Source organism: Ursus americanus, chromosome 7, assembly GCF_024610735.1.
Source record: "Ursus americanus isolate L20-20 chromosome 7, mUrsAme1.1.p, whole genome shotgun sequence".
Classification (NCBI taxonomy): domain Eukaryota; kingdom Metazoa; phylum Chordata; class Mammalia; order Carnivora; family Ursidae; genus Ursus; species Ursus americanus.
In genome coordinates this window covers 64,714,597-64,742,579 of record NC_142133.1, presented here as the reverse complement: position 1 = coordinate 64,742,579, position 27,983 = coordinate 64,714,597, and the positions used below count along the sequence as shown (strand labels likewise).

The 27,983-nt window shown below is 41.8% G+C and overlaps 2 protein-coding genes, 1 long non-coding RNA gene and 1 other non-coding gene across 13 annotated transcripts in view; 2 read left to right on the top strand and 2 right to left on the bottom strand.

Annotated features, from left to right (window-relative positions):
* LOC123799889 (uncharacterized) overlaps positions 1 to 3,160 on the top strand; it is a 30,458-nt gene extending 27,298 nt beyond the window's left edge. For 2 of the 3 annotated variants that reach the window (XR_015725304.1, XR_015725302.1), the window contains one exon: positions 185 to 3,160. This is a non-coding gene — a long non-coding RNA (uncharacterized LOC123799889). The remainder of the gene's footprint in view (positions 1 to 184) is intronic. The other variant, XR_015725303.1, reaches the window with a different exon arrangement.
* Positions 1 to 18,861, bottom strand: part of RBKS (ribokinase) — an 87,508-nt gene extending 68,647 nt beyond the window's left edge. For 4 of the 7 annotated variants that reach the window (XM_045809163.2, XM_045809164.2, XM_087863755.1 and 1 more), the window contains exons 1-2: positions 18,646 to 18,861; positions 3,401 to 3,533 (exon numbers count right to left, since the gene is read on the bottom strand). In XM_045809163.2, the coding sequence (XP_045665119.1) occupies positions 3,401 to 3,533; positions 18,646 to 18,734 (222 nt within the window). In that variant the 5' untranslated portion in view covers positions 18,735 to 18,861. Of the gene's footprint in view, positions 1 to 3,400; positions 3,534 to 6,411; positions 6,549 to 18,645 lie in introns of those variants that run through there. The other 3 variants (XM_045809165.2, XM_045809162.2, XM_045809166.2) reach the window with 3 other exon arrangements.
* TRNAR-CCU (transfer RNA arginine (anticodon CCU)) lies at positions 194 to 266 on the bottom strand. The gene has a single exon. It is a non-coding gene; the product is annotated as a tRNA-Arg (tRNA).
* BABAM2 (BRISC and BRCA1 A complex member 2) overlaps positions 13,094 to 27,983 on the top strand; it is a 408,693-nt gene continuing 393,803 nt past the window's right edge. Inside the window, exons 1-2 of one of the 2 annotated variants that reach the window (XM_045809160.2) lie at positions 13,094 to 13,440; positions 22,570 to 22,721. In XM_045809160.2, coding sequence (XP_045665116.1) covers positions 22,594 to 22,721 — 128 coding nt within the window. In that variant the 5' untranslated portion in view covers positions 13,094 to 13,440; positions 22,570 to 22,593. Of the gene's footprint in view, positions 13,441 to 19,095; positions 19,235 to 22,569; positions 22,722 to 27,983 lie in introns of those variants that run through there. The other variant, XM_045809161.2, reaches the window with a different exon arrangement.

Below are 27,983 nucleotides of genomic sequence, written 5' to 3'. Positions count from 1 at the left end.
TTGCTTCCTCCTAATTTCTGTACTGTCTAGTGACAGTTTGCAGCCTGGCCTGGGGATCAGACTTTGAGTAGCATGGCTCTAACATATTGCCTCTGTCACAGAGCTTAATATCTGCCCATTCCGCAAAGAAAACACACAGCTGCTTGTATGACACAGGTGGGTTTCTTTTTTTTTCTTTTTAAAGGAAGCTCTGTGCCCAGTGTGGGGCTTGAACTCAGGACCCCAAGATCAGGAGTCACGTGCTCTACCGACTGAGCCAGCCAGGCACCCCTAGAGAGTTTCGAGAGTGTTATGTTCGAGGAAAGGAGGACCAGGTAATTTCTTGAAGGTCTTCTCACTTGGCTGATTTCAGAGCTGGGTCCTTTGGGTCCATGCCTGCTCAGGGTTTCTTCCCACCGCAAAAGAAGCAGGGTCTTTGGGTTCAGACTGGGCCAGTGCATCTTGAACTCTTCTTTATTCTCTGCCCTCCTGAGCAGCCAGTTTTGGATATCAAGAAATAACATTTAGCTTCAAAAGAATGACGGAGGAGGAGGCACTTAAGAAAATCAGGTGAAGTCCTATGAAAGGTATTCTCACAGACTCTTTGCCCTGCCAAGAAGACTTTCATTTTCTATGGTATCTGCCTGGATTTGTAATCTGAAAATATCACTTCCAATTCCCCTTGGACTGTGGCCTCTGGCCCACCACTCAGGTGAGTACTGACCATACAACTCTTTAACGATCTGAAGCGTTTCATGATTACATGTTTCACTGGATGCATATTGATGGGCTCTTGCTTAATAGTCCTTGTGACAATATCTTGGCAAATAATTCCCCTGAGCTCAGTACGAGCTGTTTTGCGTGTGCCATCAGTCTTACTTCACCAGAGCTTGGATTTTAGTTGGTTGCAGGGCGGTTGTAGGTAAGTTAATGTTGCTAAGAAAACCGAAGGATATTTTCTACCTGTTTTTCTTTTGCTCCATCTGTTCATTTTTACCTTGAGTCATTTCGTGATTTTGGTTTCTACTTGGAATTTGTCATCTTAAAAAAACTGCTACACAGCAGGTTGGCTACTTTGCTTAATAAGAATATACTTCACCATGGAAATATACCATGATGAATGGGTAACAATAGCTTCTATTAGAAAAAGGATATTTTCTTTTGAAGAAGTCTAAGAATATGATGCAGTCTGTTTAAGCTTAGCGAAACCGGTGTCTAAAGATTCCAGGCTGTGTAAGCAAAGTCACCCCGTGTGGGTTTTGGCTGAAGCCATGCTTTCTTCTCCAGTCTGTAGCGACACCCAGGCTAAAGCCGACCGCGGGGCTGAGCGGCCGACGGCTGCACCGGGACACCGCGGTGAGGAGCAGGTTGTCCAGCTGCTCGGGCGCTACCGTGAGCTGTCACACGCAGACCAGGATAAAACAGCAGCACCGGGGCTTTATCAAACTCCTGACTGGAACATTTCCCCGTATACAGCCCTCTGCTGTCTATTCCTCTCACATCCACTCCTCATGGTTGTATGATTCACTTCCCAAGTTCAGTTCCACAACTCAAATATTTTCTATTTTGCGTTTCTCTTTGCCTCAAATTCAACAGACCTAAAATAACACCAATCTCAATCTTCGAGTTGGATGAGATCCCAGGGGACATCCAATTTTGACTTTCATGGCTACATGAATAGCATTTATGAAGCTTCCAAGAGGGGTTCTCTAATCTCTCCTTTTACGGCTCCAGCTCGAGGGAACTCCTCTCTTCCCAGAGCAGCCATTTTTGGTACTTTGCTTCCAATACCAATTCTCTGTCCACGTTTTCCCAGCCAGGAAATATCCTCCTTTTTCCAGCTCCCAAGACATGTTAAGTCAGCACCATCTGATGACTCCCCAGCCCCTTCATTTCTAATCAAGCATAGGATCGATCAGGCCTACGGCTCCTTCTCCAAGCCCCACAATTCCTAGCACGTATTAGGTCATCAGTAATTAATGGCTGATTAACTGACACTTAAAATCAAGAGTCAACCTTTGGAAGATGTGTGTTTCTTACTTTGAATCTTGTGCTTCATGTGAATGTTTTTTGACCAAACAGCTAGATGAGAATTTCATCAGGTTTCTCATAAATTAGAAAGAAAACTACAGTTCATTAGCAGATGAAATGATAATTGTATGATTTGTACATCATTGAAAGACTCCTGTGGAGAGAAGAGTGCTGTATGCGACGGGAAATGACACTGCAGAGAAATTTTGGTAAAACTGACCCAGCTCACAGGAGCGAGCTCATTCTTTTAAATTTCTCCGTTTTTTCTTATCCTTTCCTGTGTAGACCGAGTCTAACTTTCCTAAAATAAACTATCTTTCGTGTTATCCCAGTAATGCTAGCTAGCATCTTAAAATTCCATTAAACACACAAACGTTGAACCTTTGGTAGCCAATTTGATTTTCAAAGGATTTCAGTCGGATGGCTAGAAACAGGGACTACTGTATTTTACATGTCATCTCCTTATATACCTGAAAACAGAACTATGCCTAAGGATTAGTTATGGGTAGTTCATAAAAGCCCAGATTCCTTTCTGATCCGAGAGCTAGCATTAGAAGAAATAACTTAGAGATAAGTGAATCACCAGTTATTAGACCAAGTTTCCAAAAGCTGTGTTGTAGCAAAAACTGCTAAAAACAGGATGACTTCTGCTGCTTAGAGGCTGGACCAGAGAAAGCCAGTGGAGTAGGCCAGTTCGTCTCACTTCTCAGCCTTCACTTAGCAGCTCAGGAAGTTAAAGGAATGTAGCATTAAGCTACTTCCCAGAGCACTCGGTGAGGCAGAAACGAATATGAAGGATAAGGAAAAGGGCTCGCTCCTCTTTCAGTCTTTAACAACAATACAAAACAGGTACTCAAGCAAGTGTGTGCACAAGCATGGTCACAGCAGCACCGTTCACAACAGCCGAAAGGTGGAAACAGCTCAAGTGTCCATCAACAGACAAGTGGATAGACAAATTATGGTCTATACAACGGGATATTGTTCAGCCACAAAAGGAATAAAACAGATACATGCTATAAGGTAGATGAACCTTGAGAGTATTATGCTAAGTGAAAGAAGCCAGACACAAAATGTCACATATCCTATGATTCCATTTAGAGGAAATCTCCAGAATAGATCAATCCACAGAGACGGAATGCAGATTGGTGGATGCCAGGGGCAGGTGGTGGGGGCAGGAGATGGGGGGGGGAATGCTTCATGGTAAGGAGTTTTACTTTGGAATGACAGAAATGTTCTGGAACCAAGAGAATGGTGGTTGTCCAACATTGTGACTGTACTAAATGGCACAGAATTGTTCCCTTTAAAATAGTTAAAAAATAAAAACAATCAACTCAAGTCTTAAAACCAGACCCTTGCCTCTAGAATCCTGTCTACTGTACTTTACACTTACCTTGCATACCATGGATGTCTTTGCTCCAAGCCTGGCAGCTTGGACACACTGGTTGGCACCTTTCCCTCCAAAGCCAATAAAAAACTTATGTCCATGGATGGTTTCTCCGGTTTTTGGCAAACGAGAAGTAAGACTGCCATAATTTAAAAAGAGAAGGGAAGAAAAGGCACATTGGTAACTGCAATCAATTGAAGTTCTTCAGAAGAGAGAGAGACAGGGTTCTTGGATAGAGTCTAGTCTGAGCAATCAGAATGCAAGCAGAAGCAGAGAAGATCACCTATTCCTTTAAGATAACGTTCAGTGGTTGGCCTCACTATCCAGAATGCACCTGCTGACAGGAAGCCTTCCCGTCCCCACTCCCTCCCACAGTCCCACAGCCACGCTACTGGAGATCCACTTCAGGTGACAGTTTCTAGAGTCTACTGTGTCGCAGTGCCCACAAGTGCCTCTGTTTCCCATCATGGGGAGCTCTTGGAGGGAAGTCACTTCTGACTCCCAGTGCCCAGCACAGACCTTTATTCACAGTGGGACTTGATGAATGGGACCAAGTTAATCAATGTGTGTTTCTGTACAGGTTAATCCGGTCACTTTAATAAGAAGTAGGAAGTGTACCAGGATTCTGGTAACCACGCTCAGGACCTAAGAAGAGGGAAGCTGCAATTCTAGGCACTAAGGAATCCCATTTGTTTCCTGGCAGGTGGGGTGTTTTGATGGCAGGATCAGGTGTTAGTCCCAGACCATCCTGTACACCACCCATTACAGGTACTGACTCAAGAAGAGCATCTATTAAAAAAAAAAAAAGTCTAGAGAGCTAAGTTTAGTTTAAAATTTTTACTATAGAAAATTTCAAACCTATAAAATTGGAGAAAACAATATATTCACTTCTCTACCCCTGTGCACTCATCACCCAGATTCAACTATTGTTGACTCCTAGCCAACCCTGTTTCAGTCTTTACCTTCGTGGACTTCTCCAAGAGCTAAGGATTTTTACTCACCTGTTAACTGCTTGGCGAGGGTAGTAGTAAACGAGACAAAAAGTCAGAGTAAAAGGTTTTCTCCATGGTATGATTTTCGTAACATTAAAGTGGAAGATGTGAAGAAACAACATCTTTAAAGGACAGAATATGTGAAGACAGAGAGAGTCCTGGGTGTAAGGGTGAGTGAGGAAGATGGCCCTGAGTAGCATGAGGACTGGATGGCCACAAAGAAGGGGGTGAGGGGGGCCAGATGGAGCGATGGCAGGTGTGACCAAAAATCTTAATTAGCTTTAGATGGGCAAGAAAGGCCAAGGGGGAAGTTCACGACAGTAAGTCCACTGAGAACCTACTCTGTTTTGGCAGATCTGAAATTATAATCATTTCCCACCTAGGCTGTAACGTATCTGAAACCAGTACCTTATGCCTAATATCAGAGTATCAGGACAATGCCAATGCCTACAGGTCACTAACCGCCTGTTTGCAATGGAATAACCTATGACTGATGCCAAGAACACACGATGGTGTCGATCGTGACCAAGTTCAACCCGTGTACCTCCTTTATGTAGTTCGAAGTGTCTCAGTAAATTGGGCTCAACTACTCCATTCCCTAGCACTGCAGTGTCAAATATGGTTATTTGAGATTCAAAAGAGACTCATCAATAATTTGAAAACATTCTATTCCACTCCTCCCCTTTTCATGCTATTTTTACCTCCTATTCTAAATGCATTTATAGTACTGATGAAAAAAATATCCATCTACAAGGTTCACTTCTGAAAAAGGTACTCAATCAAGAGAAAAATGGTTTTAATGTAATGTTATTATCCTGTCATTTAATTTAGCAATGACAAGTGATGATGAGATTTTGATTTGCATCAGAAATCTTAAACATTTTAGGATTCTGTTATGAACAGGCAATGATGAGTAATCTGTGCGACTGGGTAACTATGTGAATTCTTGGCTTATTGACGCTGCTACAGACAACATCTATAACAACCTTCAAAAGAAAAAATATCCACTGTGGCTCAAAACAGGCCAAATAACTTAATTAGTAAGACTGTCGGTATAGAAACTTATGACTTCACTATATTTATGCTTAGATCTGGGTCACAGTACTCTGGTTTGAATCCAGTATATCTTTATTATTGGCCGTGGGAAATCATGAAAACTATATCAGCAGATGATTATTGGGATGTGTATATATAGGACGGAGGAGTGAAATCGGGGGTACAGTGTTATGTGTTTGTTGTGGGAGCAGATGGCTGGGATTTAAACTCCTTTCTAAACAACTTATATTAACACACGCACCGTACTCATTTAGCCATCACTGAAACAGACATCTCCCTCCTTTGGAATTCCACTCTTTTCTTTCTGTATCTCTGCCCTACTCTTTCTTTCTTCCTTCAATTGTAGACTCTCCCTGTATGGGGACAAGGACCAAGTCTGTCATGTTCTCCATTTTATCCAGAGTGCCTGACACTTAGCATGGGCTTAACATATTTTTTTGACTGAGTGAATTTTTTAAAGAGACTTCCCTTGTCTCCCTGAAGGGTAGCAGAATATGACTGGAGGAGCTCAGGACACGCTGGCCAAATATGCCTTTGGTATACTGCTTATATTGAACTGTAGGCACGTGAAAAGTAGCAAATGGAGGGAGAGGCTTTCTCTGAACTGCCCCTTTCCTGCCTAAAGACCAGCCCCCCCAAAGGACTCAACAGCCATGAATCCCCTCCCTGGGAGTTTCATCAACCGGCAAGGACGGACTCCTGTCACAGACTAGAAGTCAACACCACACCCGGACAAACGTTGTCACAAACATCGTCATACCTCCTCTTCATTCTACCGAGGGCCAGTTCATCTTTCCTAAGTCATTTACTCTCCCCTAAGAGGCCTCCCCCTTCTCCCTTCCCTGGTAGGATCCCTGAATTCTTAATCACCTTGGGGAGTTACTCCTTTTCCCCTGGGCATCTCCCATGTGTACCAGGGTCTCAGCCAAGCACTGAGAAGGGAAGAGGGAAGATTATCCCCCCACACACCTTTCTTCTCTGTGTCTCCCCTGTGTAGCTTCCACTCCTACTTCTGAACTGCAGGTTTGGAGGTGTTGATGAATGGGAAGGAGGAGATTGGCGGGGATGTTCAATTATCTGGCAATGACAGTTCCACGGTTTACCAGACCTTGCCCACTGCGTTCCTGGTGTTAGCAGCACTCCACTCGTGTAAGTAGGAACTGTAACTAGAAATCAGACTATTACTCTTCATTTACGTATTAATTCAACAAATGTTAAATCGGTGTTTTCTAGTATACCTCTCTGGGACAAAAGCTACTTGCTGACAACATAATAAATCCTAACCCTGATGCAAGCAACATATGAGTGGAAAAAAAAAAAAGAAAACATGTCAGAGCATGAGATTATTATGATCTGATTCATGTTTTTTTTTCTCTTTTAAAGATCAAATTGGCTTTATTAAGCGATTCGTGAATTAGGCAGCATCTAACAAGTAGAGGGGAGCGCCCCAACTCATGTTTTTTAAAAATAAAAAGATACGTATATGTCCTCATAATATGTAAATGCACAGAAAATGAAACGTTAATGACAGGTATCCATGAAAAGGGTGGAGAGAGGGAGCAGAAGTTCATATTTTACTTTATACACAGAGGTATATGCAACAAGAATATATTTGTGCATTATGGGAAGCCACTTGTTACTACTTCAGGCTCATCTGGCTTCTCAGCATCTTTTTCCAGCTACCTGGGCTGGTAGCTGGCTCCTTGTAGGCTCAACCTAACACAGCCTTGCCCAGTGCCACTCATTTTCCATTCCAGGGTTTCTGTTCCTTTGTCATGGTTCCCCGGCTGTCCACAGCATCGAGGAACCAGTTAGTTACACACGTCAAGTGTACTTGTAAAGGCTTTTCTTGCTCCCTGGATTATAGTCCCGCACAGATTATATGCTCTTAAACCTTTGTCCTGGACCTTTCTATTGAACCGAGACTAAGAGAGTTTACTGCTTATTGATTTTTCTTTTTTTAAAAGTAAACGAATTGGAGTGGAAAGCAGAGTTGAGAGCAACTAGAAAGTTAGTTACAGACAGGCAGAAGCATTTGGGAATTATAAATCCTAATTTACCTTGACCTAGGCTTTCCTATCTCTTTCCTTCTTAAAATCTTGAAATTAAGGTCTGGCTCAAGAAAGGACCTGCACAAAGCACCATCCCTTGGATGAAAGCATTGCTCTGATTTGCCCCAATTCGAACATGACATTATGCAGGGCGCCAAGGACAAAGTGCTCCAAGGAAAATAAAAAGGGAGCAGTATACTGGTAGTAATACACTGTTGCTACCATTTAAAAATTAAACAGAGTGAAGTTTCTGAATGAGGGAGAAAACCCAGACAGAGAAAACCAACCATAAGAAATATAACTGAATTTAAAACAACTTCGTAGCTTTAAAAATGTCACATTTTAAATTTGCGCAGGAGGAAACACTGCTACATGTTCATAAATGGCCCCGCAGTCTTCTGTGCCCTGAGAGGTCACGTGGCTAGAGCCTCGTTGCGCAAGGCAGCAGGCCTGAGCCACTTACTGATTGTATTCCCTTTGACAGCTTTCCCCTCTTTGAACCAGCTTCTTCTCTTGCAAAACAGGTTTAATAATACTTGTCAACTCCTTAAATGCCTGGGTTTTGTGCTCTGACTTATTTCACTGACAGGTGTTATCAGAACAACTAATCAATTGCTTTTAGCTTCTTGACAATGATGTGCTTGTTACAGACTCTCAGAGATGATTCATACCAAAGGAAGGAATGACCTGGTGAAAGAGGGATGAGAAGTCTTTCGACCAAAGAGGTCACACGATCCCGGCTCCAGCCCAAAGTCGAGGAATATGTTGCTTTTTGGCTTTTTGCATCCCACCCTTTCTTCTTCTGGCTGCAAGCCTGTATGCCTCTGTAATAGGGGATTGTACTATTATTGCCCAATTAAAATTCATCACACTCATTTACTATTCCTGCTGCCTGTACTCTTCAACCGTATCTGTTCTCAGCATTTGTGTATGTCCCATTTACGGGAACGAGTATCATTTCCAAAACAACCTAGTCATCTCTCTTTCTAGCTCTGTAAAAAAAGCAAAAAAAACGAAAAACAAAAAAACAAAAAACAAAACTTAGCTTCGAATCTTCATTCTGTGGTTCCTAACCCTAAATCTGCAGACATAGGATTTAAGGGAATGAAAGCTGAATTATACTTTAAACCGTTTTTTTTTTTTTAAACTGATTTTGATTATTAACTCCTATTTTTTCCTAGCTAATCAGTCTGGGGCTAAAAAGTAGTTTTGCCTGAAGAGGTAGCTATTCTTGAATTTGTAGAATAGATATGAAGAATATTGATCACAAGTGGCCAGCCTTTCAGAGTGTCCTATCCTTGAATCTTCTTTATTTAAACTTTGCTTGTGTGAAAAAGTGTGCTAGGCACGGGAAGCAATAAAGAGGAGTATGTTATGGTCTAACGTGGCTGCCTTCCTTCCCATCTCTGCTCAGATGTTCCCTCCTAGGAGAGGCCTTCCCAGACCACCTTACAGATGTCCCTATTCCTAATTTTTGTTAAGTGTTCATTAATTCTGACTAGGAATACTATGTTTCTGGATCAGAGACAGCTTTTTAATTACTCATAATTGTGTTAGTTCTCTGTGTCCCACTCTCCCCCAGGGTGACATGAGAGGAACTTCCAAATAATGAATTCTTGGGAGTTTATATAGTCGCTGACACAGCTGTTGCTTCTCCTCCCCTCCGGGGTGGGGAAGAAGGAGAGGGAGAAAAGACAGCCCGGTGACCTTTGCTTTGTAATATAAACGAATCCTCTCAAGGGAGCGAAGGAGTGGGAGGTCTCTAAGTTTACAACCCCTAGAATGTAAATAAATGTGTCCAAGGAAGAAGTCCCTAAATCTCTCCAGAAGTCTCTGACTTGCAAGGTTTGTTTGCCATTCAAATATTCTTTAATCCTGGTGCTGGTGATCTTTGCTCAGAAAGTCCTGATCATGCAGAAATGTGAGAGTGTTCATGGGAAGAACACTCATTGCTTCCTAGCGATTTTCTTCAGATCCATATCACTGTCTGACATTCTAATGCTCATTTATCTCTCTCCTCTCTCCCTATCTTCTTTTGGATTAACTGTATTCCATTTCATCTTCACTACTGATGTGATTAACTCCTTTTTTCCTATCTTTTAAAAAAGAAGATTTTATTTTTAAGTAATCTCTATACACAACATGGGGCTCGAACTTAGATCCCTGAGATCAAGAGTCGTGTGTGTTTCACTGAGTGAGCCAGCTAGGTACCCCTCCCTTTTTTCTATTTTAAAAAGTGATTGATCTAAGGTGTACAACGAGCATCTTTGAACTTATCACAGTTTATTTTCAAACATTACTAAGCCACTTTACTTGTAAGTGTAATTTATTCTTCTATTTCCCTTCCTAATCTTTGTGCTAGTATTGTTACATATTTTACTTCTATATGATATAAACCTTACAACACTGTGCTGTTATTTTTTATTTAAGCCATCAGTTGCCTTTTAAAGAAATTAAGAAATGGAGGAAAGAAGTCTTTGTATTTGTCCATATATTAAGCATTTCTGGGGCACTTCATTCCTTTGGGTAGATCTCAGCTTCCATCTAGTACCATTTCGGTTCTGCCTAAAGAACTTCCTTCAACATTTATTGTAGTGTGAGTTTCTGGTGATAAATTCTCTCAGATATTGTTTTTCTGTCTTCATTTCCCCTTCTTATTTGAAGGATATAAAATTCTATGTTGACAGTTTATTTTTTAAGCACTTTAAAGATTTCATTTCTTTTTTTTTTTTCCTGGCTTGCAAGTCTGCAATGAATCTTTGTTCCCTTATATGTAATGTCTGTTTATCACCCCCTCTGGATGCTTTTAAGAGTTTCTGTTTATAATTGGTTTGCAGGAATTTGATTACAACGTGCTTTGTGGTTTACAGTATGCCTATCCTGCTTGAGGTTCACTGGAATTCTTAGGTCTACACGTTTGTAATTTTCATAAAATCTGAAAATTTTTCAGCCATTATTTCTTCAAATATTTTTTGTGCCTCACGCCTCACCCACTCTTTTGAGATTCCAATTACACAAACGACAGACTCTTTGTCTCACATCACAAAGACTCTGTGTATTTTGGTCATTTTTTCCTCTATGCTTCAATTTAGATAATCTGTCTTCAAGTACACTGATCCTTTCTTTTGTAATGTCTACTCTGCTGATAAGCCCATCAAGTGATTTTTCATTTCAAAAACTGCATTTTTCATTTCTTGAACTTCTATCTGGTTCTTTTATGTATCTCCCACTTTTCTCCTCACGACATTCATGTTTTTCTTTAAATCACTGAGCATTTTATAATGGCTCTTTTAAAATCCATTTCTGCTAATTCCACCATCCTGGCTATTTCTCTGTATCAATTTTGATTGGCTTTCCCCCCTTGGTTATGGATTATATTTTCTTGATTCTTTGCATGACTATTGATTTTTGAGTGAATGCTGAATATTGCAAATGTTACAATCGGGTGTCTTAATTTTGTTGTGTTTTTCCAAAGGGTTGAACTTTGGTTTTTTGGGCAGCTAAATAGTTTATCTGTTTGATACTTTTGAGGATTGCTTTTGAGATTTATTAGGGAGAGTTCAGAGTAGCCTTTACTTAGGGCAAGTTTACCCCTTTTACTAAGTTGTGGTCCTTCTGGGATCTCTACTGAATGCTCCAACGGTTCAATAATGTCTCTGGCCAAATAGAATGCAATACCTCCCATTCCTGTATAATTTCTGGGAAATGTTCAGCTTAGAGCTCTCTAGTAGCGGCCCAGCTTTGTGGAGTCTCTATGTATGTCCATGTATTATTTAGCAACAGACTCAAGGGGACTCCCATGCAGACTTCTAGACCTTTCGCTGATTAGCTCTTTCCTCTCCAGTACATGTTCCCACAAATTCTAGCCACCTTAGTCTCCCTAAGCTATGAACTCAGTTTTCTCGACTCACTGATATTGCCATACTTCCTTGAGTTTCTTCTCGCTGTGCCATGGTCAGTAATGTGCCTCTAGGACCCACCTGTTTGTTTCCTTTCTCGTCTGGATAACATGCCTATTGTCTAACATCTGAAATAGCTGCTTCATATATTTTGTCCCTTATATACCCCATTTTCTTGTTGTTTCTGGTGGGAAGGTAAGTCTGGTACTAGTCACTCCATCATGGTCAGAAGTAAATATTTGTTTATTTTAGAGAGGGGGAGAGCATGCACATGGTGCGGAGGGGGAGAGGGAGAGAGAATCCTCAAGCTGACTCCCCACTGATCGCGGAGCTCGACACATGGCTCGATCCCTGAGATCATGACCTGAGTGGAAATCAAGAGCCAGCCACTTAACTGACTGAGCCACCCAGGCGCCCCCAGAAGTAAATATTTTTGAATGAATGGTCTACACCTTAAAAGACATTTATGGAGATAGTTGGGATGACAGATGCCTGTGTATGCAAGAAGTCAGAGTGAGGTGAGAGCAGTGCAGAAGTGCTGTGTACAAGCGTGGCCCAAGGAGAGAAGTAAACCAGTTATCAAAAGGCAGTATGGTCGGAGTAAAGGAAACAAAAAGGGGCTGCATCCTCCTTCATCCCTCTGACACACGATTGAAGACTGATGGTACAGAGGGCACTGGGAGAGGCACAGAGGTCAAGTAGTTAGAACATATTTAAAAATTAAAATGCCATCAGATGGCAACTAAATCTTTTTGAATAATTATACACAGACCTCCTGCCTCCCAGCTGAGCAAAGTTCTGGACAAGGAAGAGAAGCCTGGATAGAGAGGCTGAGAAGGAGCTAATCCCGGAGCTAGAACGTGCAGGAGGAGAGGGCAGGAGAAATACATGTGTATGGGGGATCAGTGAGAGGGGACTGGACAACCAGGGGATGCAATAAGGTATGTGGGAAAATCAGGATGCAGAGAAATAGAGCAGAAGGGGAACTAGTGAGACTAAAGCATTCACTGAAGTTCCTGATGAAAAACATTTTAATTCACTGAAGAAGGCAAGTATGAATAGTGACAAATAACTACAAAACCGGTATTTTATTTTCTATTTTGCCAATTAATTATAGTAAACTTTAAATTTCAAAATGACTTCTGTCATCACATTGTAATTATCTAGGCTACTTCTTCCTGCCATCTGCTGGTGTAGGTTAAAGAAATACAAATGGAATTAATTTTATCCTAAGCAAATATAATGAGATAAATCAGCGTACAAAAAATAATGTATTCTGGAATCAATTATTAAAATTTTTCACTTATCTACAGTTTTTGGTTTTCGGTGCTCATGCCTCTTTCACATTCCCATCATCACGAATAATCACAAACGGGTCATATTGGAGCTTCACGATACGTTTGTCGGATGGGTTAGAGAGGGCATTATCCTCACTTTGGCAGCCAGGGAGCTATGGGAAATGTCATTCCTGTCCTTTGAACCCTTTATTGGTTCCCAGGGCCTACGGAATAAAACCCAAGTGCCTCAGCGTGGCTGACCAGGCCTCTCCGCAACATCTGACCCCTGATGCTCTACGGACCCAGTAGCGGCTGTCCCAGCACGCTCCGCGCATACCCGCAGCCGGGACTTTGCCCCTGTGGGTTATCCCAGCTGGCCAGAATGCGCTCCCTCCTCTTTTTTGCTGGGTTAGCACCTGCTTATTTTCTAAAGCTTGGCTCAGGAGGCACCCCATCCAGGCGCTTTTCCCTGGACTCCCACAGAACCTGCAGGCACTTACCGCATCACACTGCGATGACCCCTCTTCGTGTCTGCCTTCTCCCTCGGACTAGAAGTTCCTCGGGAGCAAGGGCCATGTTTTGTTCATCGCAGTATCCCTAGCACTGAGCACAGTCCCCGTCTTTCAACAGTGTACGCGAGCAACCAAAATACTGAAGAGACATCCGTCACGAAGCCCACCCAACCTTCCTCTCCCAACAGGGCAGACGCTAGGGTGTGAAGAGCTGGCAAGGGAACGGATCCCTAAAGGAACTTGTTCGCAACACCGCACGGTAGGTGTGCTTGCTTTGTCGTGTGCAGTTTACTTTTTAGTTTTGTTTTGCAGTTTGCTTTTTAATGTGTTTTCCTCAAAGGGACCAAAGTAGCAAATTTCCCATGAATGATCTCTTTTGATGTTAGGGAATTTGGTTGACAGAAACATATTTGACAAAATATTAATTTAAGAGTTGGTAACTGATAGGCAACTTTCAAGACCAACTTTAGGAGCAGAAAGGATAATAAAGGATATTCCTCTAACACTGGGAATGCGTGATACTCCTCAGGTCAACATTCCTCTGGCTTTTACTTTACTGAAAATGCGAAGCAGAAGAGATTTTTCTGTTCCAAATATGACAAGTCAAGAGGCTTCCAGCGGAATGCAGGTTAGAGGTTACTGTAATACGTTAGACACATGTAACCTTTCCTAGGTATGGTATACATTTTTGGCTTTTTAAAAAAAGTAATCTAGGTCCTATGTTTCATCCACTTTGGATCGAAAAGCTTCTAAATTCACTTATTCCGCCATCCAATTAAAATCTTTTGAGAATTAAGCAATCATTTCCTGACTTGCCAAGGATTAAATTTAGATGCTTGGTTGAACATGAGCCTTATCTCTCAAGCCATCACTTTTAATTGGAGCATGTAAAGGGATAACACAGGGTTTTAGCTGACATCATAGTCTATCGCCATGGAAATGTAAACATGGGTTTGTATTGAGCTTGTCTCAAAGCAAGTTTTAGGGGTAAGAGAGACTGGGAGATGGGAGATAAATTATGTAAAGAAAGGATGCTGTAGATGTTGGAGTGCCCTAGGAGTTCAGACCTTCAGTGATCTCATCCTGTCTCATGGCCTCAAATATCCTCGATACACTGATGACTCTCAAATTTGTATCTCCAGCTGGTCCTACCCTCTGAACTCCAAACTCCTTTATCTGTCTTCTTGACGGCCTCAGCTGGATGTCTAACAAGCACCTCAAATCTCACATGTCCACACTGAGCTCCTGATACTGCCCCCCCGCTAAGCCAGATTGCTCTGCTCCCAGTCTTCTGTTTCTCGGCAAAGGTCAGCTTCCCCTTCCATGTGCAGAGGCCACAGAACTTGGGAGTAATCCCTGACCCATCTGTAGTCCTCAGCAAATCCTGTCAGCTTTGCCTTCAAAATATAATAAAAACATGCCCACTTCTCCTCACTTGGACTGCTTTCAAGCTACCATCATTTCTTGCCTGGATTATTGTAATGACTCTGAACTGGTCTCCCCTTTTTTGCCTTTGCCTTCCTTCAGTCTGTTCTCACACAGCCCCCATAGTGATGATATTAATATGTAAATCAGATTAGGTCACCCCTCTACTCAAGCCCTCCAATGGCTTTTCATCTTATTCAGGGTATGACCCAACATCCTTTAATCATTAATTGCCCTCCCCCTCCCTTTTTTTCTTCTTCAGCCACACTGGACTCCTTATTGTTCACCCATCACAATAGGCATGATTCCACCTCGGGGCCTTTGCATATGCTCTTACCCAGGTATCTGTATGGCTTGCTTCCTTTCCTCCTCTAGGTTTTTACTCAAAATCACCTTCTCAGCAAGGCTTTCTGTGGGCAAATCACTACTCCCATCTTCCTTTCATGCCTTATTTTCCTCCTTAGCATTTATCTAACATACTACACATTTTACTTATTTCTACTGATATGGTCTCTTCCACTAGAATGTAAGCTCCACGAAGCAGAGATTTTTGGCTGTGTTTTTCACAGCTGCATCATCTGCACTTAGGGGAGTACCTGGCATATATACATATAAAGTCAATATATATTTGCCGAGTGAATAAAACATGGGTGATACATGTCATAAGAAATAAAGATTATTAGTGAAAGCATGATTAACAAAGATCTGTGAGCTTAATCTCTCAAGAAGTTCATCTGTTGTTGAGTTTTCATGGAATCCTGTCTTTGGAAGAACTCTGACTTAATTTTCCACAAGCTTGATTTCTCTTATGTTTGCATTGTGGAACTTCAGAGATGAGTGTTTAAGAAGAGAGTAATGATAAACATAGGTGGGTATTAAATAATGTTCACTGTTTGCCATGTTGGATGAGCTAATGATGTTTTAAAATTATTAGTACACAGAGCTTACTATTCATAGCAAACTGAAATTAGACATGAAAAAAAAGTTGCTCATTGATTGAATTAGCAGTGTCTGGCACACAGTAATGTAATACAGAAAGTGAATTGGATTGGATGCTGTCCAAGAGCATCCAAGGGCCTGGCCACTGAAGTAGTTTTATTTCTGCAGTCATTCTAACATACACCCGTATAGACACGGGTGCCCAGGCTGGCTCCAGTTCAACCAAGAAATAAAGTAAGGGACTGTCACGAAGGTACCATCTTTAGACCTGAAGATTATAAATCCTTAGTTGTTCTTTATCAGCTTACGAAGTACACAGTGAATGCACACACTGTAAGCTTCCAAATGAACTGCAGATGAAAAGGGCAATAAATACCAGCCGGAGGCAGAGGTAGAATGATATAATGCAAAGATAAAGCTTGGGAAACATGGGTTTCCAGCTTTCACTGTGCCACTAACTGGCTGTGTCATCTGGGGTGAGTCATCTAACTAGTCTCTTAGTTATCTCACCTGTAAAATGTGGAGACTGAACTGATGATGGGCTTCAGTGATCCCCCAAGCTCTAAGTATTGTAAGAGTTTTTGACTATAAGCTTCACCACTGTGGTAGGCAAAATAATGTCCCCTCCCCCACCCTGCCCCAAGGACGTCTACATTCCTAACCCCCAGAACTTATGTTATGTAACATGGCAAGGGAAATTAAGGTTGCTAATAAGCTAACTTAAAATAAGGATATTATCCTGAATTATCCATTTGGGTCCAATGTAATCACAAGGGTTCTTATAATGTAGAAGAGGGAGGGAAAAAGCGAGCATCAGAGTGATGCCAGGTGAGAAAGACCTGACTGACCACTGCTGGCTTTGAAGATGGAAGAAGGGGCCATGAGCCAAAGAATGTGGGCAGCCTCTAGAAGCTGGAAAAGGCAAGAAAACAGATTTCCCTTAGAGCCTCCAGGAAGGAACACAGCCTACAGACACCTTGAGTTTAGCTCAGTGAGATCTGTGTCAGACTGCTGACCTCCAGAACTATATTAAATTTATATTATTTAAGCCACTAAGTTTGTGCCAATTTGTTCTGGCAGCAAGAGGAAACTAACACAATCATGGTACGTACCACAACTGGGAAAGTTAGACCCAAGTTTATCACAGATGCAGGGTTTTAAATAAAAATTCTATACTCAGGTGTTTTGTAAAGATCGTCAGAGGCAGGAGTAATCAGCAACCATAGAAGTTTGCAGAAGAGCCATGAGACAGTCTCTAAGGGAGTAAAATTTTTACTAGTGATTCATGAGAAGTAGAAACCTAGTTATTTTACAAAGGAAAGAAAATGGCGAGAGAAGGAAAGAAAATGGCGAGAGAAGAAAAATTAGAAAGGTTATATACAACGTGAGAGTTTTTTATTTCTCTGGACCTCAGTTTACTCCTTTATGAACTGAAGGGCTGGGTTAAATAATCTCTTAATTCCTCTATATCTTTTTTTATTTTTTAAGGGTGGGGAGCAGAGGGAGAGAGAGAATCTTAACAGGCTCCGTGGAGCTCCACGTGGAGCTCAATCTCATGATCCTGAGATCATGACCTGATCTGAAATCAAGAGTTGGACGCTTAACTGACGGAGCCATTCAGGGACCCCAAATTCTTCTAGCTCTTAAATAAGATTTTAAAATCCCGACAGATGCTACATGAGCCTTTGACACTCCACCCTCTCCCAAGTATGAAAAGTATTCATTTTATGAAGTATAATTATCCTTAATGTTGATGGTCAATCTTCACATAATGCTCAGACTAAGAAGAAAGTGGCTCTGAATTTTAAACCTGACACTTATTCAGTTAGGGTGCATGGGAAAATTGTTTAGCTTTCTTTTGCCAGTGTACCTATAATTTTTTTGACAATCACTATACCTGCACTAGCAGTCTCTCCCCCTTTCTACTCTTGGTCTGGAAATTTGATAACCTAGCTTATAAATATTTTAAGCAATAAAAGAGTAAACTGGTTACATACAGATCCTGGAACTGTTTTCTAAGTAAAACACAGGTGGTGCAGAGATTTGGTGACTTGATTTTCCCAAGACCCTTTTACTTATTTCCAGGCTCTCTGCTATCCTTTGGAAAAGCAAGGTTGCAGGACAGATGAGGTCTTACTGTAGTATGCCTGATCATTTTTAATTTTTGTAATGTAAAAACAGCATATTTGGAAAGTCATTCACAAAAATATTAAATGGAAGCAATCTGAATGGTAGAATTTTCTTGCAATATCTGATTTTTTAAAACAATGAACATATATTATTTTTATAATCAGAAAAGCCATTTTCTTTCTTTTTTTTGAGTAGGCTCTAAGCCCAAGGTGCGGCATGAACACACAACTCCAAGATCAAGACTTTCGTGCTCTAGTACTGAGCCAGCTAAGCACTCCGCCATTTTCATTTAAAAAAAAAGACAAATGAGCAGTCTCTCCATCACTTAGCATATTTTCATTATTTGATCTTTTTTTTAATGGTTGTAAACATTGTGTTTATGGGTTATTTTGACTCACACTCGGGTTGCCATAAGATAGCCCAAATACTGATACTAATACCGAAAACAAGGTGTAAATATGAACTATTGCAGGAATGCCAACAGTCAGTATGATGAAAGGTGATTGATTGATCGCCTTTTTTGACCCCAGCTCCACTCATTCAAGTTAAGACGAATAATACCCAACCTGGCTCACGTCACTGTTCACAAAACACTTTCCTTCATTTAGTCCTCATAACAACCCTGGGAGCTGGGCACGTTCTCAAGAGATAAAATGACTTGACCAAAGTTACTCAGGCTAGTCAGGGGACAGGTTCAGGAGACTCGTCAAGAAAACCGGAGAGGGTCTTTGCAGGTGCTTCTAGTAACAGTTAAGAGCTTCCACTACACCCTGGCCCCTTACGTTCCCTAACCTGACAGTCACCTTACCAACTCAAATTCTGCCTCCTCCACGCCAGGGAGGCAGGCTGCTGGCTAGGGAAACCTGTAGCTCACCCCGAAAGCGGGCACTGTCCATCGCCAAAGCCCCGCTGCCAAGCACAGTCCGCCCCCTCCCGCGACCGCAGGCTCTGCGTACTGAGCCGGACTAACCTGACCAGGTCGGTCATGCAGGAGCCCACCACTACCACCGCGGCCACCTCCTCCTGCCACTGCCGGCCGGGTTCCCCAGATGCGGCCATGGCCCAAAGGTGGTGCTCTCCAACCCGGAGGCTGACCTTTGCCCTCTGTCCGACCTGGTAACCAGAAAGGCCGCTCCTACGCTCCCTAACGACGCGGGCCTTCCAGACGCCTCTGCGGGTCGCCCACCTGACTGCCCGAAATAACCCCGCCCCCAACCGCCCTCTGTTCTTCCCGGGACGGTCTCCCTGCACCACCTCTCGTTACAGAGCCCTTCTCATAGTTCCAGGCTCCACGCCGGTCGCCACCCACGAGGCCGGCGCGGAGCAAGGACCTTTCAGGCACTGCGGGGACGCCCTTCCGAGCGCCCGGCTCGGTGCGTCCGGGGGCGCGCACGCCGCCCGGCTCCCGGGCCGCAGAGGGGGCGGGGCGGGGCGGGACGTCCGGGGGCGCGCACGCATCCGGCTCGCGGTGCGCGCGCAGGTCGGTGCGTCAGTCGGGGGCGCGCTCGGGTAACCTGTACCCCACGTAGTCGCCGGTTACCGATCGGACTAAGTTCCAGGTACCTGGACTGGGGCTGGTGCGGGGAGGTTGGATCCCGAGTCGCAAAGGTGGCCTGTGCACAGGACCGTGGTTTAAGTATGCCCAGGGCTCGCCGCCTCTTCCTATAGAGAAGGCCCCCGTTCCAAAGATGCCCTGCTCATCCCCATCATGCTGGTCTCCGCAAAAACGAGTCCCCCAAGGCCAGAGGCTGCTCTTTTTGCATATCTAGCTCGCCCCCTGCTCCCTCAGTAACCTCAGACTCCTTTCTCCTGCCATCCTGATGAGGGGACCATACAGTTTGAGAAAAGGGAGAGTATCCCTTTTTAGATGGCCCCTAGAGTGCGGTGGTCATTCTTTGGGTCTGAGCCGACTTGTTTTTCTCGAATGTTGCCCCTGGAGAAATTGCTTCCCCACTTAACTTCCCTCGTGCGCTGTATGACGTTGAGGTGACGCAGCAGGACGCCACCCCTTTCCGTTCCATGACGTCAGCAGGGCACACGTTTCCGTGTTTGTCATCCCATCTTAATTGCGAGATACTGGACGATGCCTTAGACGTCTTTGTAGTCCCCAGGCTGCCCATCAGAGGACCTTATGTGACCCTGTTTCGAGCAGCAGACCCCGTAAAAATTTTATTTCTGCATTTTCCTTCTGTAGTACGTCAAAATCAGGAAATACAAATTGCACAGCTAGCATTCAGGGGAGGCTGGCCGCTGTAAATTTGTGTCTAGCTGGGATCTTTATAGAACTGTGACGTGTAAAAGCCACTGTTGGGGGTAATCCCCTATCCATATCCCTGGCTCAAAAGGCTTACACCGAAGAACCATCATCTTTGGCTATGTCGTGACCTCTGGTTTTGGAGCATTTATTTCCCCTCTGTCTTAGAGAAGTCACTACACCTACGGTTGAAACAGATTTTAACGCTGCAGGAAGTCTTGCACTGTCAAAAAATGGTATTGTAGCTGTTCTGAAACAAAGAAATTCATTCCTTCAGGTGTTAGTCGAAGGTCCTGACAGTTGCTGAATTGGGATGGGTTGTTGTCACCTTTAAGTACAGTTTGACTTTTGGTACAGGTTTCTTCCCTGTAGCATTTGACTGGTGGATCACTCAGGCCAGCTTTGGCAGCAGACCAGCTGCAGTCAAATGTGTTTCTAGTGGTTGAGCAACCATTAGTTCAAATTCATAATTTTTTTCTCTTCCAATTTTATAAGGTATATACTTGAACAGATGACTTTGATGCCCTTCTCTTTGGTGATTGCAATTATACATGCTTAAGTGAGAGGAGGATGGGTATACTGGACTGGGAGGGACATCTGGATTTGAATTCTGATCTTTATTCTTGCTGCGTTTGTGAATTTGAATAAGTTACTTAGTCTTGCTGAGCTTTAGTTTTCCTATCTGTGAAATGGGAACAATAATAGAGAACAGGGTTGTTGCGGGGGGAGAAGTAAATGAAATTACAGGTAGAGGTGGGTAATACAGTGCCTGATACTCAGTTGGTTTTTCAGAATGTGTTGATTCTTTTTCCATTTTTCATAGAAATGAGAGGTAAAATAATGATAGATATTATGGGAAAAAGCATGGAAGAATAATTTTGTAATGTAGGTGAGATCCTTCGCTTTTTTTCCAGATGAGTGTTTCTGTGTTTTGCATATGATCTAGATAAGCATCCTTTCAAGAACTGTGACATCAGTGGATAGAAATAAGAATGGAAATGTCGCAGAATAGGAAAAAAATAAGCTTCAAAATGATAATATGGGTTAGTACGCTGTTCAAGACAAATTACAGAAGTTATCCTTATCTCCTGTGGAGTGGGAATTCTGATACCTGCCTACTGCCCAGGATTGTGCAGATCAGCTGTAAGAATGTATTTGGAAGCTCTTTACAAGTGGTAGTATTATAAAAATGTACAGCGTGATTTTTATGATTGATAATACAGGGCATTAGATGTTTATTCTTACTTTGTAGTGACATTGGAATGGTGGAGGGAGGTCATCTGTTAAGTGGCTGGAAGAGGAGCTTGTTTTATATTTGCAGAAAGGATGATTTGAGTACTGAAGTATAAAGCTTTTACTGCCTCGAAGGTGCTTCTGGGTGTCATCACTATATAAGGTCACCAAGTTATTTTTTGAAAGATCATCGCAGTCCTTCCCTCTATTACTATCTGAAGTGATTAAAACAGGTACTGGTTTTCAATATTTATTTTAGCAGAGACTTGTAAGTCCTCTTATGGTATAATATATGAAAACTAGGACCAGAACATCATTTCCTTGTAGTCGTAACTTGTAAGAAATTAATTTGCTTTTGATGCGGGGTTATCCTTTCAGATTGAGGAAGAAAGTGATTATTTAAATGGACTTATTCACCTCTGAAAGTAGAGGTTTTCATTGAGAAATCTATTTAGAGGAATTCATGCGTTCCCTCCCCAGCCCCATGGGCTTCCAAATAATTTAGATATGCTTTGTTGGTTTTACGTCTGTATTTTCAAGGGTAAGAACTTCTTAGTGCCTGAAAGACAAAGACTTTTAGATCCATGTTAGTTTATGTTGCTTAATATCCGGATAAGTGTATATTTTCATGATTTAATTGTTAAATAGCTTTTTGCTACGTATGTTCCTCAGATACATTATCCTCGACCAAATTTTTTGAGGGCATACTATCTTCTCTCCATAAGTCAATACTTCTCTGGTTTTTATCTCTTTATTCGTTTGTTTATTAAAAGATTTTTACTGGGTGCTTAGTGTGTGCCAGTTACTTTTGTTAAACACCAGGGATTCAAGACATAGTCCCTGCAGGGGCGAGATCACAAAGCGAGTAGTTAAAGCACACGGTGGAGGCACAGTATATCAGACGTAAGTAATTTCTCGTAAGTAACAACGGTAAGCAGGTTATACTTATTCTTGAATGTTATACAGTATTACCAATCAAGTCCTTCTTGTGGGGACACAGAGGGCGCAGTTCCTGACTTAATGGTGTGTACATTTTGTGTGTTGGGGGAGAGGATCGTTAGCGAAGGCTTCTTGAGGCCTCAAAGTAGGAAGCTGCCTGTTGTAAGATAGAGCAGGGTAGCCTTAGGTCGTGTGGGGCAGTGTAGCGGTCAGCTTTGGAAAGGAGGGGGGAATTGGATTTGAAGGGTTGTTTCTGTTCCTGAAAAGCAGTGGTGCAGCCTCTGTCCTGAGGAGGTGAGCAACGGGGGGTTGGTTTCTTCTGGAGGGTCATTGGAAGAGGCCCTCATAAGACGGGAAACGAAGTATTTATTCATGCAAGAGAAACGTCCATGTGCTGTGGCAGTTTTCAGGAAACTTCTGTCTAGTTCCTCTGAATATTCTGACCACCATCTTTCCTTCTGCTTTCAGTGGTGATTTACAAATCAAACTAAAATGTCCCCAGAAGTGGCCTTGAACCGAATTTCTCCAATGCTCTCCCCATTCATATCTAGTGTGGTCCGCAATGGAAAAGTGGGACTGGATGCTACGAACTGTTTGAGGATAACTGACTTGAAGTCTGGGTATGTACCAGAACTGCTTCAACTACTGTATCAGACCCAATTCAGCCTTTACCTACTAATAAACTTCTCTCACCAGATTCATAAAGATTGAACACCACAGAAATTCATCAAGTCATGATCTTATCATATGTTGACACAGTTGGTTTTGGTCCAGATCTTGACGTTTTATGTTTCAAGTTGTTTTATTTGTGTTGTGGGCCATTGCTTTATGATCACAATGTTCGTGTCTTTTTTTTTTTTTTTTTTTGGCATGTCTCTTTGTTAACAACGTGCCATGTTGTTTTTAGCAAGTGTGTTTTTCATTCATTGACTTGTTTTCTTGTTACGTCTGCTACAATCCAGCATGTACTCTAAGAGTTGGGTTTTGGGATTCTGAATCTGATATCATTTGGTAATCTCTCCCAATAGGCGAATTATAATAGCGATAGAATAGAATGAGTCATTTTTCACGATGGGGTTGGAACAGTAGAATCTCACACCTGGAAATGTTGCATTAAAAAGTCCCAACTTTTTATTTCAAAATCAATGTAGATTTACCGAAAATTTACAAAATCCTACAGAAAGTTAATGTTGCTGTAATGCTGTTGATTGTTCTACAAGCCTTGTTTGAATTTTGCCAGTTTTCCCACTCATGCATGTCCTTTTTTGGGTCCAGGATCCAATCCAGAATCCAAACTGAATTTAGCCATCGCATCTTCTTGGTCTTCTTAATCTGTGGCTGTTTCTGTCTTTCTTTGTCTTTCATGATTTTGACCCTTTTTTTTTTTTTTTAAAGATTTTATTTACTTATTTATTTGTCAGAGAGACAGAGCGAGTGTGCACAAGCAGGGGGAGCAGCAGGCAGAGGGAGAAGCAGGCTCCCTGCTGAGCAAGGAGCCTGATGCGGGGCTCAATCCCAGGATCCTGGGATCATGACCTGAGCTGAAGGCAGATGCTTACCCAACTGAGCCACCCAGGTGCCCCGATTTTGACACTTTTGAAAATAGCACTGGTTAGTTATTTTGTAAAGGGTTGCTCAGTATGGGTTCATCTACTGTTTTCCCTTTATTACAGTGAGAATCCCCCCACCCCCAAGAATACTACAGAATTGACACCGTGTGCTTTTCAGTGTGTTAGTTCAGGTAGTACGTGATGCTTATGTGTCTGTGACTGGTATGGTAACTTTGACCACTCGCCGCCACATTTCTCCACTATAGCGCGAGCTCGAGCTTTCCTTTGTCCCTGGTAAGTATTTTCTGGAGCCATGCCTTGAGACGGTGCAGATGTTCGCTTCCTCATCGTACTTTTGGCCACTAATTTCACTGTCCATGGACGGCTCTGGCCTACAATCATCATTACTGTGGTGCTGTTCTAAGTGATTTTCTATCCCCCCCACTTATTAATTTGAATTCTGCCGTAGAGAAGCGTTATCCCTTCTCCTCCAGTCACTTATTCGCTTGTTTATGTGAGTGGGCATTTGGGGTGTTTATTTTAGTCTCTAGCTTATCATCCAAGCACAGCGCTCATTTATTTGATTGCTCAGGTGCTCTGGCTTTGTCATCGGAGCTCCGCTGAGTTGGCGTTGTGTCTTTTTGACATGTCCCCATCAGTTTTTGAGCACTTTCTTACTAGAAGTAGGTTGCATGCTTGATTCTCTTTTAGCTTTTCTTTTTAGTTTCTCTTGCCTTCTATAAGTCTTGCTGTTTTTTGACTAAGCTGAAGGCTTAGATACGAGGATGTACACTTACTTTCTTCAGTAGTGAGATAAAGAAGACTAAGTCAGTTGGATACTTCATTGGAAAGTAGGATGCTTTTTAAAAGATCTGGCATTATCTTCAATTTAATTAGTGGGTGGGGGGTTTCTTTTGGGGCAAAAATGTCCTAAAAGTAGATCCTGGTGATGGTTATACAGTTCTGTAAGTATATGAAAGATGACTGACCTGTGCACCTGTAAGGGTGGTTTTTGTGGGGTGCAGATTATAGCTTAGGGAAGCTGTCATCAAAAGAAGACAAACCCGTGAACCAGGGATGTTTACTGTCCCAAATGGATAGGGCATGGAAATAGATCTTTCTTCTTCAGTTTGTCGCAGACTTTTTTTTTTTTTAAGAGATGGTGAGGACATGACAGGGGACTGATGACCAGAGGACCTGGGATTGGCTTATGTAAGATGATGTCATCCGAACTTCTTACTCCTTGTATCAGTATCCTGAGAGAACAGTTGGGTTCATCAGCATGAAGTCACTTTACTTTTCTTCCATAGACTCCTTCTCCAGTGCTCCCCAATTCCTGAATGTTTGGTTGAGCATTTAAGTGCAAATCGTACATCTGATGATACATTTGAAATGAATGCACTAGACCTGGCCCGGTCTGGACTAGCTCTGCTAGAAAAATACTTGAAATGGCATCAGTGGCATTTAGTATTTATGGAATTTACTTTAGATTTAAAAAAGGAATGCAAATACCTCTACCTACGTTAACAAAGTTGCTCTGCTGAAAATGACGTGAAAAGCCTTATTGATCCAGAGCATTAGTGATGCCTTTATGTAGTGCTTGTCTGAAAAATTCATGAAAGTTCCTCAGAATCTCATTAACAATTCTTTGTTCAACCCTTCCATTGGGCCAAATGTGCATTCCTCAAGTTTCTACAGCAAAACAGTGACGGGGTTTGGGCACAGAATGGCTTCTTTTTAGTGTGTCACTTATTGGCATTTCCCTTTCTTTTAGATTAGCGGCACTCAGGGTTACAAGAAATGGGGGACACGTTTATGAGTTCTGTGAACTCCAAGGGGCATATCCCATAGGGCACAGCATACGCAGAACTAGGCTTGTTTCTATATATGGCTACTTGCCCTTGAAGAGATGAGGTGTGAGTATCTATATTCTAGATCTGGCTCATAGGAGGAATAGATAGGTAAGAATCTATTCAAAGTAAGATTTTTTTAAAAATAGCAACTCATCTTTATTTATTTCTCTAATGGCACCTAAATCTTTATACCTCACGTACACTTAGTATATTTGTATGTGTGTTTTTAAGCTCCATTGCTAGACTGTCACAATCTTAAGGACAGGCTTCTTACTTAATTTATCTTTAGGCCTCCTGAAGGTCTGCTATGGTACCTTTCCCACGTAGTGTAGCAAGTTGGGGTTGCGTGAGTGAAGAGGTAAGATGTTTTCCTTGAGAAGTTGCCTGGTTTGGGCACCATCGTGGTTTGGTCTTCTGGCTTGGAAACCTGTTTATTGGTCTGATAGATTATTGATTAAACTTTATTATCCATAATCCTTTAAAATGTCATTCCTTGACAAATGAATTGACATTTTTGAAATTATAGTGGGAAGTGTATTATAGTACTCGGTTTACTCTTCTAGGTAGAGGGGCCACATTTTTATTTTAGGAAATTATTCCATGAGGCTACTGACTGTTTATTAGCTTTCTGCTCTGTGTTAATTTGATCACAAGCATGTGCTATTTGTAAGATGCCATATTTTGTCATTTTTAGTGATTTACTAATCTTGAAGCTGTCTACATGTTCAGTGTTCTGGAATGGTGCCTGGGAAATATAAGAGAGGAAAGCAGAGGGCTTACTGCAACCTGTGGCAGCCAAGCCTTATTATCTTTTTTCAGCATATCACAGTGACTCACCCTTACTGGCACATGGCTGTGTTTGGGGCATCTGCTATGACATCTCAGCCGCCCACAACTACCTGTTGCATTTTTTGTTCATGTTCTGAATTTCATTACTTAATTAAAAATAGATACTCAGTGTACTTGGTTACTAAACAGAACAGTTTTCAAAGATGAGCACTGTAAGCTTTGAAGATTAATCTCCGTTTGCCGCATCGGTCCCTCTGGCTGAGCCTTTATTAGCCCTGTGCCTGGAAGGAAGCTGCTGGCCCAGGAGGCAGTACTTCAGTTTTCAAGATGGGCAACTTTTAACCATTTAGCATCCAATTGTTCACTGGGCTCTTCCATTTCACTTTCTTTTCTATATTCTCTTGTGATCTTTTTCCTTTTCTCTTGTGCATATCTTTATACTTTATGTATTCATTATATAAAAATATATACCTCAACCATATGTAGTATTATATTACATGTTTAAAAAGTTTATACAAATGGTATAATGGTGTATATATATATATATATATATACACACACACATATATATACATATACATATATATATTTTTCTGCGTCTTGCTTCTTTTGCTTTGTAGGAAGTTCTTGAGATTTACTTATGTTAATACTTATGGTTCAAGTTCTTTGGTTTGTACTGCTGTATCATATTCCATTGTATGAATATGCCTCCAATTTTTTATTCACTCTCCCACTGATTGACTTATATGTTGTTTTAAATTTCTTTTGACAAAGAATGCCATAATGAACATTCTCTCACCTTTGTGCAAGAAGATACGTATATGAGAATATTTTCTGGGGCATGAGTTTTTGAACTGGATGTGTTTACCCATTAGTGGTTATAAAATCTATTGAGTGAGTCACTCCAACGTTTAAAAAATGAATGAGAATAGAATGGAAACTATCAGAATGTGTCACACATAGTAAGAATAAGCACTGTTTTGTGAATTTTGCTTTCAGTTAAGTAAGTATGTGTGTACTGGGTTACGATGTAAAATACGTGTGTCACGATAAAAAAAGTTTGAAAGCAAAAAAAAAAAAAGTTCGAAAGCTATCCTTCTAGGATATATTCCTAGGAATAAAATTGCTGGCTCTTAAGGTACATGCATCTTCTATTTTGTTAGACATTACTACATTATTATTGTTATATAGATAGATACATGTTATATCAATTTCCTTCCACCAGAAATGAATGAGAGTTCGCATTGTTCTTTAGCCTTAACAATACTCTGTGTTGTCAGACTTCAATTTTTGCCAAGTTGATGGGTGTGAAATGGTATCTCATTATGTTTTTATTTTTATTTTATTTTTATTTTTTTTTAAAGATTTTATTTATTTATTTGAGAGAGAGAGAAACCCCCAGCGAGAGAGGGAACACAAGCAGGGGGAGTGGGAGAGGAAGAAGCAGGCTCCCAGCAGAGGAGCCTGATGCGGGGCTCGATCCCATAACGCTGGGATCACTCCCTGAGCCGAAGGCAGATGCTTAACGACTGAGCCACCCAGGGGCCCCTCATTATGTTTTTAATTTGTATTTCCCTGATTACTAGTGTAGTGAAGAATCGTTTCAAATCTTTATTGCCAATTGAGATTTCTTCTTTTAGGAATATCCTTTGCCCATCTTTTAAGTGGGTTGTTTGTAGTTTTGTATAGA